Source organism: Neomonachus schauinslandi, chromosome X (genome assembly GCF_002201575.2).
Source record: "Neomonachus schauinslandi chromosome X, ASM220157v2, whole genome shotgun sequence".
NCBI lineage: Eukaryota > Metazoa > Chordata > Mammalia > Carnivora > Phocidae > Neomonachus > Neomonachus schauinslandi.
In genome coordinates, this window is record NC_058419.1 from 101927628 (window position 1) to 101948832 (window position 21205).

At 37.5% G+C, this 21205-nt stretch overlaps 2 protein-coding genes across 2 annotated transcripts in view; one reads left to right on the plus strand and one right to left on the minus strand.

Annotated features, from left to right (window-relative positions):
• The window catches only part of IL1RAPL1 (interleukin 1 receptor accessory protein like 1), a 665379-nt gene that overhangs the window by 552200 nt on the left and 91974 nt on the right, over positions 1–21205 (minus strand). The gene's annotated exons all lie outside the window — the stretch shown is intronic.
• LOC110584248 (transcription factor SPT20 homolog) overlaps positions 19411–21205 on the plus strand; it is a 3221-nt gene continuing 1426 nt past the window's right edge. Inside the window, exon 1 of the mRNA XM_044911892.1 lies at positions 19411–21063. Coding sequence (XP_044767827.1) covers positions 19411–21063 — 1653 coding nt within the window. The remainder of the gene's footprint in view (positions 21064–21205) is intronic.

Genomic DNA, 21205 nt, shown 5'->3' on the forward strand with positions numbered 1-21205 from the left:
GATGTCTCTACCTTCATATAATAGGCTACAAGCAGATCTAAAATACTTTATAGGTGGGGGGCGCTCAGGTGGCTCAGTTGGTTGAGTGTCTGACTCTTGATTTCAGCTCAGGTCCTGATCTCAGGGTCGTGAGATCGAGCCCTTCGTTGGGCTCCACACTGGGCGTGGAACTTGCTTAAGATTCTCTCTATCTTTTTCTCCCTCTGCCCTTCCCCCTCCTGTCTCTCTCTCCCCCCCTTTAAAAATCAAATAAATAAATAAAATAAAATAAAATAAAATACTTCAGAGGTAAAACCCTTCACCTTTAAACAAAGTAAATCAGGAAAAAGGTCCTGAAAGAATGCGTTCAGAGATTTTGTTAGAATGATAAAACATATTCTCTGCTCTCAGCTCCTCACAATCCAGAAGTGATGCACAATAGCTGAATTTCAATGCGATAAGCACTACAAAGAGCTACTGTGCACTACCACAGTAGCGTCAAAGAAAGAAATAAGCCTTCAAAATTTGTGATACCTGGTTGTCTTAAGGAACGAGTAAGAATATGGCAATTTTATTTTTTATTTATTTTTTTTAAAGATTTTTTATTTATTTATTTGACAGAGAGAGAGAGACAGCAAGAGAGGGAACACAAGCAGGGGGAGTGGGGGAGGGAGAAGCAGATTCCCTGCCGAGCAGGGAGCCCGATGTGGGACTCGATCCCAGGACCCTGGGATCACGACCTGAGCTCCGAAGGCAGATGCTTAACGACTGAGCCACCCAGGCGCCCGAATATGGCAATTTTAACAAAGGCTATTTCAGGGAACAGTATGCACAAAGGCTTGAAGACATGCAACAACTTGATGTGGTTGGAGGAAATGCAAATAATTTGGTGTGGCTGGATTAGTTAAAAAGGAACAGCAGGAACTGAGGCTGGACAGCTGTTCAGAAGCCTGAAGGAGCAGCATGTAAGCCACAGCAGAATGTGGACTTTAGGCTGGGAAGTGAAGACATTTGGATTTTGGAAAGATTTTTCAGATCACAGTGATTAAAATGGATTGGAGAGAACAGAGGACTAAGTGCAGTGAGACAATAAGAAAGCAACATCATTCATTCAGGAGAAAAATGGCAGCTCCAAAGGCAATGACCATTGAGACAAAAGGAGGAATCATGTTCAAATTATATTTAAGATACAGAATCACTATGACAGGAAGGAGCTAAGAAAAGAGAGGTATCCAAGATGATGAAAAGATTCTCTCAGATGAGTATATGAAAAGTAGAGTCAATCTCTCAGCATGGAAAATACGGAAAAAGAAACAGCTTTGAGAGAAAAGAAAGTGTGCTAAATTTTAGCTTGGGCTTCACACCCAAGTAGAAAAAATAGCCTCTTTGGGTTTGCCAGAAATATTGCTCATGCATTATTTATTAATTTTACTCCAGCACAGACTAGAGCATGCTCTTCACAGGCTCATTTTAAGATAATATTTTCAGAAAAAATAATTACCTAAGTTAAAGCAATTAACTATCCTAGGACACATTCCAATGTGTAGTAAGAAAATATGCACGTTTTAGAATAATCCTGATATTTGTACACATTAGAATTCTTAAAGAACAGACTTTTCTAAGAATTCAATCAGTGATTTCTAAATTTGAACACTCCATATTAATCTTTTAAACTCATGAGTCTTAGGTTTTCTTTCTCCTCAAACTATTGATTGCTGTTGTTTGTTTTCGTATACCTTCTTTTACCAAATGCCAGACATGTTTTATACAGACAGGGTTAAGAGCAAGATCTCCAAAACCCAACCATAAGACATTCAAATTCCAGCTCAATCACTGATTACTTTGGAAAATTAGGGAAAGTTACTTGAGTTCTTAGGTTTCCATTTCGTCATGCATATAAGGAGAAAATCATAATAAAGACCTCAGAGGTTGGTTTGGGAGTCAAGCATGTTAAAACATGGGAAGAGCTTAGGGCAGGGCCAGTCTTCTGGGGAGAACTCAGGAAGTGTTAGATCTTATCATCAGTACTACATCCCCTCTCCCTCTTTTCTTTAAATTTCCATTTTCCAGTCCAGCCACCCAGGTATGTTCAGAAGGTGGATGAGATAGACAACATGACCATGATGATGCCTTCACTTCTTTGGTGTTTAGTGTCAAGCATAAACATCCAGATAAATCCTTCTGTTTTTCATCTGGGATATCTGAGTGGGCTCGAGAAGAGTGAGTAACCTTGATGAAAAATACAGACTCCTCACCCCAGCCGCCCCCTTCTCCTCTTCTATAAATGCAACTGACCCCTATTTTCCAGAAAGGGGATCCAGAGGAGCACACCTTGGTATTCTTACTTTCTTGACTTTTATTCCTCAGCTCTATGAGGTGGCTGCTGATTTATAACTGTCTGGTAATGTCTGGAATTCCAGACTTCCCAGGATAACACTATTTCCAAATTACTTTCAATGTTTTAATACTTGTTTACTGTTTCCGTTCATCAGGAGGTGATTTAAAAAGCTAAAAATAAAGCAGCATCCAATGAACACTATAGTCCTATTTACTGAGAAGAGCTAACAGGAAGCAAGTAACTTGTGACACATTAATAAACATGTGATCCCCCTGAGGGGAATTACACACTCTCAAAGTAAAGAGCACCATCCGCCATTATCAAATCGGCAGCACGACTGCTATGGTACTGTGGCTCTGCACCATCAGGGAAATACCATGCAATGGGGTAAATGGGGTAAGGCGAATGCTCCTACAGGACGGACAGTGGAAATCATCAGCGTGTATTTACTCAGCTTCTATTGTTGAGAACAGGTGGGCTGCAATCTAGGCAACAAGTTAAATCATGACTGCTGGTTTCCATGTTAATAAAATGGCTAGAAAGACAGGATATACATGTATGTGGTGGAAACAGTTTTCTTAGCTGAGAGTCAACACTGAACTGTCCTCTCCAGGGAAGAAATGATATTATTGTGGATTAAAAAAAGACCTAGTTCAACCACACTTCAATAATACATAAAAAATACAACAATTAATTAATTTTTAAAAAGACCTAGTATTCTCTGGCAGAGGTGACCTGCAGTACACACCAAGGACACAGAATGTATTGTACAGACCAAAGTCCTGCAGATTTCCTTTGTCTCACCTACTGAGGTTACAGCAAAGCAACCCAATGCCTAAAGAAGTCAACGACTTATCCAAGTTCTTCTATCAATTTAGTGGCAAAAATGGGATTAGAACTCACATCTCCTAACTTCTAATTCTATATGCTATTGGAGATCATTAGTGCTGGGTCAGCACACAAAAGCTATATACACATATATATTTAAGACTGTTTAAAACAAAAGAAAGTTACTCTTAAACCCTGGTTTTATGTGATTTTACACCCCCAAAGAGATGTCTTCTGGAGAAAGGGAGAATGTGATCTAACTTGGGTTTCTCTGAAAATTTAGGTCCTTAAACTTCCCCAAATTTAATAAGGAACAAAAGGGAGCAAGCGACAGATCTTAAAAAAACATTATGGGTTTTTTCCCCAGCTCTTTCTACTATGTACTTTTTACAAACTTACATACTTGTAAACAAGGAGGCCTGTGAAACGACTGCCTTAGAGTCCTGTCTTAAAAGGGAGGAAAACAACTGTCTACCCTTAAACCAGTATAAAGATTGAGAACTAACAAATATATTTGAACATAATCAAGAGGCAAATACGTGACAAATATAAAATGAAAATAACTTCTGTAAGTACAGACTGTAGAAGTTAGTACAGGGCACTGAAGTGCTCCACACGTTTCTTAGCAGTTTGCTACCTTGACGGGGACAAGGGTTCTGAATTGGCATGCATGGGAGCTATCATATTTCAAACTTCCTCTTTTACAGGATTACCACATTGCACAACTACAGATTGAAGTGCAGAAATGTGGGTGGTCCAGACAGGAGGTAAGAAAGAAAATGAGGTGTGAGAAGGGAGTTTGGGTATTACCTGATTAGCTGATACAGTATGATAAAAACCCCATGACGCCACACCGAAGGGTAGCACGGTTACAGTTACCCTGTAATCATACCTGCTATGCATGCTACTGCGTAGTGCTGAACATCTCTCTCCTACTCGAACAGAATTACCAGTAGCATGATTGTTAAATAGATCCTTAAACAGCATCCCTAGACCCTTGACCTGTCTGTTAATCCTCAGGTCCCTAGGGAAAATAATAACATTGCCATTGTAGTTGGAAATCTTTTCCCACATTATGAAGTGCTGAGAAAGACAAGGAATTTGATCAACGTTTTTAAAGGATTAAGGTTTTCTCTACTTCTCTGTCTTATATGGTCTACTCTAACATTCACTGGTCATTTTTTAAGTCATACTCCTTTGCACAGAAATGTTCTGTAAAAATAAAAGCACACAGTATTTTTGGAATTGTCACAAATATTTGGGCATGGAAAGACAGCAGATCTGAAGGTTCTGTTAGTGCAGACCTGAGCAGAACTCAACTGTCGGGAAGGTGGTTCCTTGACCACAAATTTGCCCATAGTGTTTAATCATTAGTGGTGAAAATAAAGTGTTAGGAATAAAAAATGTAAGGGTTAGATTATGGAGGGAACATCTTACAGTTTGTTAAGCCTTAAATATGCTTTGATAGTTTATTTCTTAATCTTAAAGCCTTCCAATTTTCTCTATTTTTATTTTTTTCTCTCCGTGTTTATGGTAATGTCTGAAGCTAAGCATGTGGCCCCTCTGTTATATCTTATCTTTCTTACACATATCATGCTTAGAGCTACTGGCACTAAATGTGAATTTGTTTGGATTAGGTTTTCTTTTGAGAAGAGCTCTGGAGGACCTATTGATTTAACTGTGCTTGAAATCAGCCCTTGTAAAAAGATTACAGGGAGACCATTGAGCAAGTGATAAGACTAAAAATGCCAGTTTATTGCCTTCTTATTTGAAATTCTGTTTTCCAAAAATATAACTGGTAAACTGAACTTCATCTACAGTCTTCTGCTAACTATATATTCAAAATAATGATCTCTGTCTTCTTTGGTGGCGAGTCATTAATATAATTTTGCCCTGTTTTTCTTGCCTAAGATTCCTGAAACATTGCAGTTGAGAAGGCGTCGATGTATGGAAATCTAGTCCAGTATTTCTCTGAGTTATTCTTGGGCATGAGGACTTTTGAACTTCACAACTAGACCACACGGTCTCCTTCTTGACTTCTTAAGGGAGGAGGAAAGAAGGAGACAGACAAAAATAAAAACATGTCCCTGAAGAAAACTGAGTCCCAGGACGTGGGGTCAAGGTCACATAAATTATAAATAATTTCTTCAGGAAAGCCTATCCATCTTGCCCCTTTATTTTCCTCAAAACAATCTCAATTTGTAATCATTTATTTCCACTTATTTTTGCTGCCTCCTCTGTTAATATGTATTCTTCTCACAGTATATAAAATAAGGGAGTTAGCTATCTGCTATTTGGATTCCTGGAGGCCTATTTTTTTTAAACAGGTAAACTGCATACAACATAAACTTAACCATTAACCATTTGAACATGCACAATTGTCATTCAGTACATTCATAATGCTGTGCAACCTCTATCTCGTTCTATGACATTTTCATCATCCCAAAAAGAAACCCATAACTATTAGCAAGTGCTCCCTATTTCCCCATTCCCACAGCCCCTAGCAACCATCAGTCTGCTTTCTCTCTTCATGGATTTGCTTATTAGGACTATTTCATATAAAAGAAATCATATAGTGTGTGGATTTCTTTGTGTGTGTGTGTGTGTCTGTCTGGCTTCTTTCACTTAGCATAATGTGTTCAAGGCTTACGCACACTGTAGTATGCATCTGTACTTCATTCCTTTTTGTGGCTAATAGCCCAGTGTATAGATATACCAATATAGTTCATTTGTACATGAGCAGATGGACATTTGAGTTTGTTTCCACATTCTGGCTATTGAAAACAATGCTGCTATGAAAGTTCGTGTACAAATATTTGTTTGAGTTCCTTCTTTCAATACTTTTGGGAATATACCTAGGGGTGGAAATGTTGGGTCATGTGGTTATTCTATGTTTAATTTTTGGACAAATCAGGCACTTCTTTTTTTAATCTCTTAAGCTCTTTCCACCCTTCTGAATACCAGTTTCTGCTGGCACAGGGAGACTAAGGCAGTAGGCAAATGTGTTCACTGACTATTGTGGTTAAAGACTTACAAGGCCTAGTTATTTTTTTAAGTTAGGTGCCTAGTACAGTGCCAGGCATAGAGCAGGCACTCTCAATAAATATTTGTGAAATGAATGAAAAAATTAACTACTCGTTAAGGTCTATATAGTTCTGATTACATTTCTCCTTTGCTCAATCCCTTTAAACAACTCTCATCTACACCCCCACCAAATGAGTTTTTGTCCCCTTTTGTTTTATGCTTCTTTGAAACAGCACACACTCCTTGATAGTGGATGTGGCAAGAAAATGTGTCTTCCAGGTCCAGCAAAAAATAAAATAGAGCTATAAAGATTTCCTGGCATTGGCTATCTGCAATCACCTGATTATCTCATTCTCTCACCGTGTATGCAACAGACTTCCTTCTAACTGTAGTTGACCTTCTTGATTTGAAAGATAAGAAAAAGGGACAATAAATATGTGAGCCACATTTGGGTCAGTTGTAAATCACTTTTTTTCCTCTCCAAGCATCACCCAGGCAGCTTTTTTCTACAGTGAGCATAATAGTGCTTAGGCTATTAAATCTTGCTCCCAGGCTGCTGTAGAGAAGACGTGACTGAGGACCCAGATGTTGAGCTAATCATACACCCTACCTCCTCATTTTACAATGAAAATTCCATGGAAAGTTGTAACAGAGTAAAACAAAATCTATACTAACCTTTAAAGAAGTCAGAGAACTACCAGAGTTTGTTGAAATTTTACCCATTCACAAATACCTTTTTCAGAGTTAGATTAATAACATATAAACAGAAGAAAACATGCTTTTCCCCCTGCGGTATAGAAACCAAATATGGACAATGTCAGGAAACAGACCTCTTAACCACCAGAGTTTCTTTTTTTCTGCTAATGTTTCTTTAAATATTTTCTAGATGTCATAATGGCATATGCTTTATTCAGTTTTACTTTGCAGGTCAATATTTCTTGATAATAGCTTTGCTTTCCTTAACTTCAGAAGAAAAATACAGTAAATAAAATTAACTGTGAAGATGGTAAATAATCTTAATTATTAAGGACAGTTATATCATATTTCTAATTACATGTATAAGACAAAAAATGAATCTATTCCATAAAATTGATAAGGTGCATATTTCCAGACTCTAGAGACTGGGGTCATTTCACACATACAATGCTTACCAAAATTCATGATCAGAGTTTCATGTAAAGAGTGACCTCTCTGAACTTAACATATATAGAAACTAGCCTAATTTCTGCAGACACAAAGGGGAAAAAACAACACGCTTGTATACACAAAAACTCTTCCTCATCCAAGAGACTTTTGGAGGAAAAGTAAATGGAAACCAGAAATGCTCCCTGAAAAGGAGACTGTGGCTACCACCCTTGACTCAACATGTTCATACCACCAGCTTGGTGCTCAAATGTGAAGGTAACATGTGAGCTCTTGCTTGCTTTTTCCACAACACTCTAATTTCACTTTTGAACTCTTTCACTGACTTTTCTCCTGTAATGGTTTGAGATACTTTCTTTCTATGTAAATTCAATATATCTCCTCTAACCCTTCCCAGAGCAAAGTCATGCCATTTGATAAAAACAAAATAAAACCATTAAGCCCAGCAGGGAACATACAACCTAACCTAGGCATGAACGTATAACATCATTTTATTAAATGAGTCAATTATTGCTTATCGAGCATTTAAAATTCATTAATTCAGTCAATACATATTTGTTGAGCAAAGACTAAGCGTCTGGCCCAGCTGGGGATAAAGCAGTGAGCAAAGTACTTGCTTTTATGGAGCTTATATTTTACTGAAATGAAATGGTGGAGGGAGGAATATTGTACAAAAAGCTTTAAACAATACCACTTCACAGACACTAGAATGGCTATTATAAAAACAATGGAAAACAACAAGTTTTGGCAAAGATGTGGAAAAAATGGAACCCTAGTGCATCACTAGTAGGAATATAATGTGGTACAGCTGCAATGGAAAACCAGCTTGGCAGTTCCTCAAAAAGTTAAACACAGAGTTACCATATGATCTAGCAGTTCCACTCCTAGGTATATACCTAAAAGTATTGAAAGCAAGGACTTAAAGAGATACATGTGTATCAATGTTCATAGTAGCATTACTTACAATGCCAAAACATAGAAACAACTCAAAACTCTATCAAAATATGAATGGATAAACAAAATGTTGTATAAAATACAACAGAATATTATTTGGCCTTTAAAAAGAATGACATTTTGATACCTGATGCAACATGGATGAACCCTGAAAACATTATGCTAAGTGAAGTAAGTCAGACACAAAAGGACAAACATTGTATAACTCCATCTACATACCTAGAATTGGCAAATTCAAAGAGACAAAAGTAGAAGAGAAGTTACCTGAGCTGGGGGAAAGAGAGGAATGGGGAGTTGCTGTTTAATGGGTACAGAATTGGTTTGGAATGACAAAAAATTTCTGAAAATGGATAGTGGGGATGGTTGTACCACACTGTGAATGTACTTAATGCCACCAAAGCATACGATCAGAAATGGTTAAAATGGTAAATTTTATGTTGTGTACATTTTACCACAATAAAAAACAATGAATTATACACTTTAAATGCAGGAATTATATGGCATGTGAATTATATCTCAGCAAAGGCATTATTTTTAAAAAAGCTTTTATGCATTCTCTCATCTAATCTCCCTCTGTGTAATCATATTTAACCCGCTTGTTTTAAATATCATCTCTGTGTTTTATCTCCTGTGTTTGTATCTCCAGCTCTGACCTCTCTCTGAACTCCAAATTTACGTATCCAGTTGCCTATTTAACATACCTATTTGAAATCTAAAAAGTCACTTGAGACCTAAGATGCCCCACAAATAAATCTTTACTTTTACCCTCAAAACTACTCTCCTTAGCCTCCCATATGTCACTGATTGCCACACGATTCATCTAACTGCTCAAGAAAATAGCCTGAATTTCTTTCAGACATTACAGGCTCACCCCAACAAAACTAGCATGAGGTGAATGAGGGGGTATCAAAAACTCAATAATTAAGATAATATTTTAATATGTTTAAAAAATCAATACAAAAGATCTATGAGAACAATAAAAGTTCACAATTCTTTACCACTCAGCTTTATATTTATCCTATCAATGATCACTAATTGATATTTTCTTAATTTTTATTCTGTATATAGGTATATATTTTGTCTTCCATACAGTGGAAGTGCCATGAGAATGGGAGATTTATCTTCCTTGTTCACCACTTTATCCCATAAATATGTCTGCCTTTTATCAGGGTCTCCTACTGGCTGACGTCAAGGCTAAATTTTTCCGAGAGAGGATCTGTCATTTCAGGTTCTGGAGTTGGTTATTCCACTTCTTTCCTCTCTTTTCCCCCTCCAGACAGAGGGCTGGCTGTAGCTTCCTGCTGTTGGTGACCCCCGGAATGCCTCATGTTATGCCATTTCAGCTCTTCTACCATATTTATAACCTATTTTGCGTATTAAATTTCCCCTATTGAAATACTTGGAATGAATTTGCTTTAACTGACTAGATCCTCGTCAATACAGTAGTTTAGGAAACAAATAGCTGAGTGTTTTATCTACATTATACATAAATTCTTCAAAGTCTCCCATGAGGTAAAATAAAGAAGTACAAAAATTATATAGTTATATATTTGCAAATAGTATAAATAACACTGTATAAACATGGCACATTTAATAAATTAAGGCACTTCTGAATTTTCCTATCTATGATGAAAGTCTTTTATTGATATTATAAAACCAAAAAAAAAAAAAAAAGAACAGAATTAAATAGTGAGTTAGTTTAATTTAAAGGAAGAATTACAGGGGTCCTGGGTGGCTCAGTTGGTTAAGCATCTGACTCTTGGTTTCAGCTCAGGTCATGATCTCAGGGCTGTGAGACTGAGTCCCAAGTTGGATTCCACGCTCAGTGGGCAGTCTGCTTAACGATTCTCTCCCTCTGTCCCTCCCCCCTCACTCCCATGTGCTCTCTTTCTCCCTCTCAGATAAACAAATAAATCTTAAAAAAATGAAGTCAACATGGATGGGACTGGAGGAGATTATGCTAAGTGAAATAAATCAAGCAGAGAAAGTCAATTATCATATGGTTTCACTTATTTGTAGAACATAAGGAATAGCATGGAGAACATCAGGAGAAGAAAGGGAAAAATGAAGGGGGGGAAATTGGAGGGGGAGACGAACTATGAGAGACTATGGACTCTGAGAAACAAACTGAGGGTTTTAGAGAGGAGGGGGTGGGGGGATGGGTTAGCCCAGTGATGGGTATTAAGGAGGGCACGTATTGAATGGAGCACTGGGTGTTATACACAAACAATGAACCGTGGAACACTACATCAAAAACTAATGATGTACTGTATGGTGACATAACATAATAAAATAAAATAAAATAAAAAAATGAAGTCAGAATTAGACATTTTTGGGGAGAGACTTTTTTATTCTATAGGACATGCATATTTCACAGGTGGTTTCTTTTCAATCCATTTTACGTAATTTTAGTATCAATTCCAATGAGAAGTAATTTTTAGATTTTTCTGACTAGAAAGAAGAGCCATTAATCTGAATAACCTACAATTCACTAAAAGAGCAAATGATTTTAAATGCCAGCAATCTGACAACTTTCCTTGGTAAAAAGAGGCCACTTTTAGGAAAAAAAAAGTCTAATAATTTGAGTTTCTTTATAAATATAAACATGCTTATAATGTGACAATTACATCAAAAATTTTGTCCACAAAGAATGTAGGAATAAGCTCCTTTACATTTTGACTGCCAGAATATAATGCCACAGAGTAATGTTAGAGATATGATTAAAAGTGTCAAAAAAAAAAAAAAACACAAGTGGATCTAATTTTTACCCAAATATGATAAAGAATACAAAGGGGAGGATGAGGAGGAGGCACAGCTGGGCAGTTGCATGGGCAGAACTCACTAACGGGCTGTGTGATTATGGCCAAGTAATTAGTCTTCCTTGAACTTCAGTTACCTGATCATAAAACTATAAGGAGTGTGAGAAGCAAATAGCATCCTAATGTAAACAGACTTTGTAATGGACAAACAACTACTTAACATGGATCACTGCTGTTACTATGACGTGCAGTCACGGCTTAACCCTTTAGATGATTGTCAATCTGACTACAACCCTTGAATCTTCTCATGCCCAATGCTGTTTCACATACTCGTTATTCATAATATTTCACCACTGGCTAAATATGGAATTTATATCAAGGTCACCACTTTTTAAAAGCTTAATCTCCTTTCCAGCAGCACCTCATAAAGAAAAAAATCACACAGCCCTTTATATTTAATCTCCTTATCCTACTGTGAATATAGTCCTCCTCCATTTCTGTTCTCCAGATCCAACTTTTCATTTTTATAAAAAAGTTCAATATAAATAGAACACCCTTTCTGGGAGTGAAGTCCCATACATTTAAAATTCAGTTAAACTTGCCTCATATTATTGCCAGAAAGAGCTGCAGTTGCCATGAGGCATAAAGTGGAAGGCATCCCTAGATGCAGCAGCAGGGAGAAAAATAAATAAATAAAACAGCATGAATAAGGGCTTGCCCATTATTAGCTTTGCTCTATTCTTGGTTTCTGATGGAAGAATCACCAATGGGACTCTAGAACTAGATGGTTAAATATTTGCAGATGTCAACAGCTATGTGCATTGAACAGACATTTTGAAATTCAGTATTTTCAGAAGTATGGGTCATACGAAAAACACTTATCCCTAGCCAGAGGATAGGTGGGATAAATTACACAGGAGACTTTCCAACAGTCAGCTGTCAAATCTACTTTGCTGTCAATACTATAAGGTTATTTCTCATGTTCTTCTCATATGAAACAACTGTTACAAAGAAATGAAAATGGCTTTATTGTATATATGAATTCTAGTTATAATATCTGCTTCTTCCTTAAAAGTCCATTATGATAATAGCCAGGCAAAGAAAACTCTTATAGAATGGAAGAGTTCAATCCCATTATATTCAGTCTTATCAGGATGCAGGGCCTTCCCAAATTATTCTTCATACACACATGAACAATATCATAACGATTAACTGGACATCTTTTACTTGAGTGCTTTCTTGAAGCTACAATTTATGCAACAGCACTGTAATCATTCCCACTCTCAAAACCCTTCTGTTCACTAGTCTATTAAATACAACTGTAATTGACTACCGTGGTGGCTAATTTGAAAAAGCTATTACATTGCTTCTGGCTCCTGGTTTTCTTTACTAATATGGATTTATTTGGAATCCAAATTGTACAAAGTACTGCTGTCTAATTTGACTTTGTAGTTACTGATGTCTTTATTTACCATTTATTATGTCTACAGTGTATAAAGCACATAACATGAGTAAGTCATTAATTTGAATTGTGGCTTTGGGTATGGTAGTTTCTCATTTGTCAAATAAAAGTCTACATGAAGGCTTACATCCTTTCCTGAAATTCCAAAATAACATTATTGATTACATCATTATGCATGTTATATTTACCTGATCCATTTAGTGCATTATTGAGAGACTTTACAGAAAGGCAGTTTTTGTGTGCACATTTATGTACTCTATGTCTACCTGTAACTTACCTCTTCCCCTTCACTAATACAAATCTTTGAGTGGTGTTGTAAACTAGCCTCATTTTCTCAACACAGGCTCATTCCTTTCTCTACGATGGTTTGAGTTTTCTCTCCATTATATCTCAGAAAATGTTGTTACTAGTGTTACCAATAATCTCTTGGTTTTCAATCATTATCTGGTTTGAGCACAATATGACACTGAATACTATTTACGTCCAGTCATCTTGAGATTTTATTAGAAGGCCTTTTCCTGGTTTTCCTTTTGTGCCTCTATTCACTCAATCCCATTCAGTTAAATGCCAGAATTCCCCTAGATTTTTGTCCTTGCTATTCATTTCCTCTTGAGTGCTCTTATGTTGCAAAATGATACTCAGAATGAAGTACTGCTGCCTCCACTGATGGATAACAGTTGTTATTCATCTATAGTATGAAGTAACAGCAGAAATGTTGCACTTTAAAAAAAACTGAAAGGTAAGTACATTTTTAATGAGTATATGCTAATAGTGGAAAATTCCTACCTATGAGCCCCAGCCACCCTGAAGCCAAATCTGGGGGCAAATCCTATTACCAGATTCTTTGTAATCCACAGGAATTGGTCCAATTAACACCCTCAACAATGTTTAAGAGTTGTCTGTTTCCCCACACCATTAGCTAACAAGATAAGCTGTAAAGTATTTTCATCTTTGGCAATGTAATAGTTAAAATAGGACTTTTATTTTAGTCTTAACTTGTAATTCTATTATTTGTGAGGTTGAATGTCTTTTTGTATACTTAAGTGGTATTTGTATTCCTTCTTCTGTGAACTGTCATTTTGACCCTTTTTTTTTTTCCTCCAAGGTCAATGATCTTATTTTTATTAATTTGTAGACAGCTTTTGAGGCCAAATTCTGAGAAACAATTTGAGACCAGGTAGATTAGACCATCAGTTACTGAGGTATCAAAAGAAAGGGGCATAGAAAGAGCACAGGACCAGAGGTGGTCAACCCTTCTTGGGAAGAGAGTGAGATAACTTTGAGAGGAAATGTTTCCTTTGAAGACTTAATGGTGTAGAGGGGGGAGGTGACTAAAAATAAAGGGCTCTAGTGAACCAAGATTGGGTCAAAGAATCAGAAGAAGCCAGACTTGTGAAAAAATGTACCATTTGTTAAAAACTACCACCACCAACAAGAACAATAAAAATAATAAGACCCACATGTCAGAATGACAGCAAAAGAAGGTAGTCTTAAAATATGAAATCAAGTAAACCATGGGATCTCCCTACCCTACCCACCTTAAAGTGTCTTCTATTGCTGGTTCAGGGGTAAAAGCCAAAAAAATGAGAATCAGTTCAGCAACTAACAGTTGTAAAACACATGTGCACACATGCACATCCACACTCACACAAAGCAGGGGAAGATTTTACCTTGAAACCCCAACAGGAATTTTATATGTAAACAAGTGATCGCACAACTGGAAGAAAACTATGAATCATAAAATTAAAAAAAAAAACAACAACTCCAAATAGAAAAGGACAAATCACAGGAAGATGTGAAACAGGAGCTAATCAAATTCAGGAGAGACAGAAAATGAATGAGGACTAAATTATAAGGTGCTTGTGATAGGCACAATTTTTAAAATGGCCAGTGAAAGATGACCCACTCTAATTCTCAGCACATTTGAATATAATGACATCACTCCTTTAATTATGATATGTTACATGGCACCATAACTTAAAATAGGGAAGATGACCCCATATTCTCCAGATGGGCCCTTAAAAGCATAGAGCTTTTTCCATCTGGTAGCAGAAGAGGAAGTCTGAGACACCTGAAGCATGAAAAGGATTCAATAAACTATCACTAGAGTAAAGATGAAGACATTTGACAAAGAAACAATATGAGCAACTTTTAGGAGCAAAGAGTGGTCCCTGGCTGACAATCAGGAATAAAATTGAAACCTTAGTCCTATGATCACAAAAATCTAAATTTAACCAACTACTTGAAGTGGATTCTTCCCCAGATCCTCCAGTTAAGAGCCTGGCCAGGCAACCTTGACTTCTGCCCTGTGTTTTAACCAACAGAACTGTGAGAAAACAAAAATGAGTGTTGGTTTTGTCCTGTAAGTTTGTGATAATTTGTGATGGCACCAATATAAAAGTAATAGAGTTACCAAGAGAGAATAGGTATAACCACATTTAACATAGGCTTATAAAGGATAGAACAGAAAAGAAACAAAAAGTAATACAAAAAGTTTAGAGAGAACATGACAGAAAAGACACAAAAAGATTATCCAACATACTTTTAACTGAAATACCTGAAGGAAAAATAGCAAATCAAAGGAATAGAAGAAATGTTTTAAGATTCTACTAAAGAAAACATTGCTGAAATAAAAGCTCTGGATTTACGTATTAAAAGAACTCATCACATGCTAGGAAAAAAGAGAACGGATGGTCAATTCCAAGAAATATTTTTAAAGTATAATGGTTTTGATAAAGTAACAAAAGACCCCAAATTGTCAAAGCAATTTTGAAAAAGAAAAGTAAAGCTGGAGGTATCACAATTCCAGACTTCAAGTTATATTACAAAGCTGTAGTAATCAAAACAGTATGGTATTGACACAAAAACAGACACAAAGACTAATAGAACAGATTAGAAAACACAGAAAACTCAGAAATGAACCCAAAACTATATGGTCAATTAATCTTTAACAAAGCAGGAAAGAATGTCCAATAGGAAAAAGATGGTCTCTTCAACAAATGGTGTTGGACAAACTGGAGAGCAACATGCAAAAGAATGAAACTGGACCACTTTCTTACACCATACACAAAAATAAATCCAAAATGGATTAAAGACCTAAATGTGAGACCTGAAACCATCAAAATCCTAGAAGAGAACACAAGCAGTAACTGTTTTGACATTGGCTATAGCAACTTCTTTCTAGTACGTCTCCTGTGGCAAAGGAAACAAAAGCAAAAATAAACTATTGGGACTACATTCAAATAACAAGCTTCTGCACAGTGACTGAAACAATCAACACAACTAAAAGGCAACCCACTGAATGAGAGAAGATATTTGCAAATGACATATTTGGTAAAGGGTTAGTATCCAAAATACATAAAGAACTTACATAAATTGATACCCCAAAAAACAATCTAATTTAAAAATGGACAGAAGAAATGAACATACATTTCTCCAAAAAAGATATCCAGATGGCCAACAGACACATGAAAAGATGTTCAACATCACTTATCATCAGGGAAATGCAAATCAAAACTACAGTGAGATATCACCTCACACCTCTCAGAATGGCTAGAATCAAAAACACAAGAAACAACAGGTGTTGGCAAGGATGTGGAGAAAAAGGAACCCTCTTGTACTGCTGGTGGGAATGCAAACGGGTGCAGCTACTGTGAAAAACAGTAGAGGTTTCCCCAAAAAGTTAAAAATAGAACTACCTTAAGATCCAGCAATTGCACTACAGGGTTTTTACCCCCCCAAAATACAAAACCACTAATTCAAAAGGATACATGCACCCCTATGTTTTTAGCAGCATTATTTACCATAGTCAAGCTATGGAAGTAGCCCAGGTGTCCACCAAATGATGAATGTTTAAAGAAGATGGGAGATAATGGAATATTATTCAGCCATAAAAAAGAATGAAATGTTGTCATTTATAATGACATGGAAGGAGCTAGAGAGTATAATGCTAAGTGAAATAAGTCAGAGAAAGACAAATACCATATGATTTCACTTATAGAGAGAATTCACGAAACAAAACAAATGAGCAAGGGGAAAAAAAGAGAGAGAGATAAGCCAAGAAACAGATTCTTAATAATAGAGGACAATTTGATGCTTGTCAGAGGGGAGAGGAGTGGGGTGATGGGTTAAAAAGGTGATGGGGATTAAGGAAGGCCCTTGTCATGATGAGTACCGGGTGATGTATGGAATTGCTGAATCACTATATTGTATACCTGAAACTAATATAACACTATGTTAACTACACCAAAAATAAAATAAATAAAATAAAATAAAATAAAAAATAATATCCTCTGAACTTCCAGAGAAAAAGGCCATGTCACTTATAAAAAAGAAAACACAAAGCACAATAGTAGAGCAACGTTTTCAAGAATCTAAAGGAAAGGACAAGGTATGAGCCAAGATTTTATTACCAGCAAAGTTTTAAACATTAGAAAAAGAATCTCAGGAAATACTGTACACATAAATTATTCCTAAAAATAGAGGATGAAAATTTTACAACATAAGGATGGAGAAGGGTTTAGAGAAATTTTGGTAGTGAGCATACCTAATTGATGATCTAGTACTAAAATAAAGGCAGTATTAAGTATTACAGTTGTAAGAATAACATGTAAATATTATTTGCTCTGATGAAGTAGAAATAACTAAAAATGCAAAGAGAAGAGAGAAAGGAACATAGAGTAACCTTATTCATTAACATATAGATGAGAATTAAAATATTGTAAACTGACATCACAGAAAAATCTAAGAAGACTGAGATTATTACATAAAGGTATCAGTATAAAGACAACTAGTGGAAACAACAAAAATGAGCACAAAATATAAAATGGTATGGCAGAGCTATAGGATTTTCTTATATTAAGGATATTGGTTTATTTTGAATTCTATTGCAATCTTCTGTCAGTTTGTCATTTACCATTTAATTTTATTTTGATTGACATGAAGAGAGTTTTTTATTTCTCTCTAATAATTATATCAATCATTTTATACCCTCTGGATTTGGGGACTTTTAGAAAGACTTTTTCTACTCTGTAATTATATATATTTTAAAATTTTTCAATATTTTCTTCTAGTAGTTTTACAGTTTAATCATTGATTCATTTATTTTTACAGAAATGTTAAGACAGAAAAGGTTTTTTTTTTTTCAGTTTCCTTTTTTACAAACAATACTGAGTGAAAACTTTATCTTTTCTCCACTGACATGTGATGCCACACTTACTGTATGTCAAACTCCTGTATATTTTGGGAATTATTTCTTAGATATCCAACTCTTCAACTTACTTCTCCTGAAATTTATACACCAACACACTGTTTAGTATGATATAATACCTGGTAAGGCAAATCTCTTGCCATTACTTATTTTTTATTAAGTATTTTATTTTAATTCCAGTATAATTAACATAAAGTGTTATATCATTTCCCGGTGTACAATTCTATACATTACTCAGGGTTCATCATAAGTGTACTCTTTAATCCCCATCACCTGTTTCACTCACCCCCTGACCCATCTCCAAAACAACTTCTTCACCATTCTTGTGTATTTATTTTTCCATGACTGGTTCTAGTGGGGCATCTTCATGAACTGTCAATTTTGCTTCAAAATAAGTAATTTAATGTTTTACATTTGTGAAAAAAAAACACAGAATTTGCATGTAAGATGATGTCCAGCTGGGCACCTACCACCAAATTCCCTGTCAATGTTTCTAGATGCTCCTCTGTTTTTAGGGTTATTTTCATAAAAAAGGGGAAAGAGGTCAGGCTTTGCAGTCAGAGATTTGGATTTGTTCCCTGCCTCAACTGCTTATCATTTTATACCCTTGAGCCTATTACTTTAGTTGGTTGAATGTCAGTTTCTTCATTTGAAAATAAAGAGGGTAAAAATGCCCGCTTTGTAAAGTTCCTGAAGCACTGGATAAATTTTGAGTAGCTTTGCATGACTCATGGTGGGAACTCTCTGGAAAATAATTTCAAATAGATAACATCCTCATCCATAGCTCCAGTCTAGATTTCTCTCCTAACTTCAGAATTGCCAGGACTTGAATCCTTTTGTTTGATAACTTTCTATTCATCCTTTAAGAAAGCTCAACCATCACCTCCTTTGGGAGTAGTTTTTTTCACTTCTCCATGTTTAGCACTTCTTTTCCTTTATCACTCTGCCCACAAGTTTATAAATTGTGGTGTATTCTATTTATCTGATTATTTGTTTGCCTCACCAAGGAAACTGTTAACTCCTACATGGCAAGTCACTTGTCACTGATACTACTGTCTCAATTCTAGCATATTACTTCCCTCATAATTAATTCTCAAAAGTAGCTGTTGGTTGAACATACATTTTCTATGGGGGAAAAGGAGAGCACATAGGACATATTATATTTGTAATTTTTCTTTGCTCTTTGCTTTATGAGAACAAAGTGGGGGAAAGGATGACACTGAATCACTTTCTAGAAATGTTTTTTGTTATTATCCTATTAAACTGCATTGACTGAACACAGACGCCTGGCCCTACTTGGCAACAGGAAGTGCAGGCACCACGACAGGAAGTACAGACTACTGAAAACGACACAGCCAAAGAAGCGGAAGGTGCAGCCCGAGGCAGTACGCAAGCGCACAGAAGGCTGTGTAGTTTGACCCCTCCTCACTGACTTCCGGTCTAACGAGGGGCGACAACCGAAGGTGAGGTGAGGCAAGGCCCGGCAGAGTGGCTGCAGCCTATACAGATACAGGTATTTTCAGAGACTTGCAAGATTTTGTGTATTGCTTTCTTGCTGGTGGGTTTCTTGGTATCATTTTTGAAGTTAAGCTGGTGGCTCCACTCTGGAGTTGCGGCGCTTCCAAGACTACACTGACGTGAAGGGGCGGGGTTTTTACCCCGCTCCACTAGGCAGTTGCATTTTGTCTTCTTTTGGGGCCCCTTTTGTCCCACGATGCAACAGGCTGTAGAACGAGCTTTGGACCGTGCGGACTATGTCATCGCAAGTGCCCAGCAGAGGCCTCCTAAAAGGAAACGCTCGTCGAGTGGGGAAGCATCTCTCTATGAAAAACTTTATGACATTTATGTGGAAGAATGTGGGAAAGAGCCTGAGGCTCCGGAGGAGCTAAGAAGCAACGTGAACTTGCTAGAGAAGCTCGTCAGGAGAGAGTCGTTGCCCTGTTTGGTGGTCAACCTACACCCGGGAGAGGGGGGATATTCGCTGATGCTCGAGGGGAAACATGGGGCGTGTTCGGAGACCATTCGGTTGCCTTATGAAGAAGGGGAATTTCTGGAATACCTGGATGCTGAGGAGTTACCCCCTGGTCTGCTGGACCTCCTGGAAAAATCTCAGGTTAACTTTTTCCACTGTGGGTGTGTCATAGCACAGGTGCGGGACTACAGGCAGTGCGGTGGTGGGGAACCTCCCGGCTACCAGAGCAGGCATATTCTCCTGCGCCCGACCATGCAGACGTTAGCCTGCGACGTGCAGTCCATAAGCAGCGATGGCCAGGAATGGACCCAGGAGGACAAACTGCTGCTTGAGAGCCAACTGATCTTGGCTACTGCGGAACCCCTGTGTCTCGATCCTTCCGTATCAGTAGCCTGCACGGCAAACAGGCTGCTCTATAACAAGCAAAAGATGAACACTCCCCCGATGAAAAGGAGCTTCAAGAGGTATTCTGCACCCTCTCTGAGTCGGCAGCGGCAGCTGTCTCATTGTCCACCTCCTCCTGAGCTAAAAGTATTGACTTCTTGCAAAAAAAGCAAAGAAAGTAAAACAAGTGAGAATTCTGACTTCATAATTTCTAAAGCAGAAAATTATGTAGATATGTGGAAACAGAGACCCTGTGACTTGGCTGTACCTTCTGAAGTGGATGTGCAGAAATATGCTAAATGGGAGAAGTTTGTCAAATATGATGACTCACAACCAACAGTCTGGCCAGCCCATGAGGTAAAAGATGATTCTGTATTTGGATATGAAGGTGGTGATGAGTCTCAGACAACAAAGCTGACCTTCATGCAGTCGCTTAATGATCCACTTATCTCTGGAAAAAGAAGGCGACGTAAAAAAGTAAGATATGAGAGACAGATGTCTCCTCCTCTGCACCCCTCCACAGATGACCATTCAGATAGTGTCCTGCCGGGGTCAAAGACTGATGCTGGGGTAGTAGTCACTGAGTCAGAAGTGGTGGTCCCGCAGAAGACCAAATATCCGGTCACCACGTCACAAAGTTCCAGCGACTCAGCCAGCCTCGGCCAGCTTCCTCCAGGGAAAGAAACTGAACAGCCTAAAATTGTGTCTGTTCAGTCTTCAGTCCTGGGGAAGGGAGTCAGACATCTATCTCCAACCATCAAACTTCCCTCGAGCTCAGAAAAGACTTCATCAGGAAACAGTTTTCCTCCATGGCAAGGAAGCAGCTTTCTTAAATCTCCATCTCCTGTTCTTGCTTCTAACCCACCAAGTCTTTCTCAGAAATCCACTGTGGACGTGAATCCAGTTAGCCCATTTCCTGCAGCCACCATGTCCACTACCAGCTCATCACAAAGAATCCTGGCCACCCAGGTCACAGTCAACTCCCAGAAATCCTCTGTGGAAGTGAATCGAGTTAGCACACTTCCTGCAGCCACTGTGTCCACCACCAGCTCAACCCAAAGAACCCTGGCCACCCCAGTCATGGCCAACTCCCAGAAATCCTCTGCGGAACTGATTCAAATTAGCACGCTTCCTGCAGCTACCCTGTCAACTA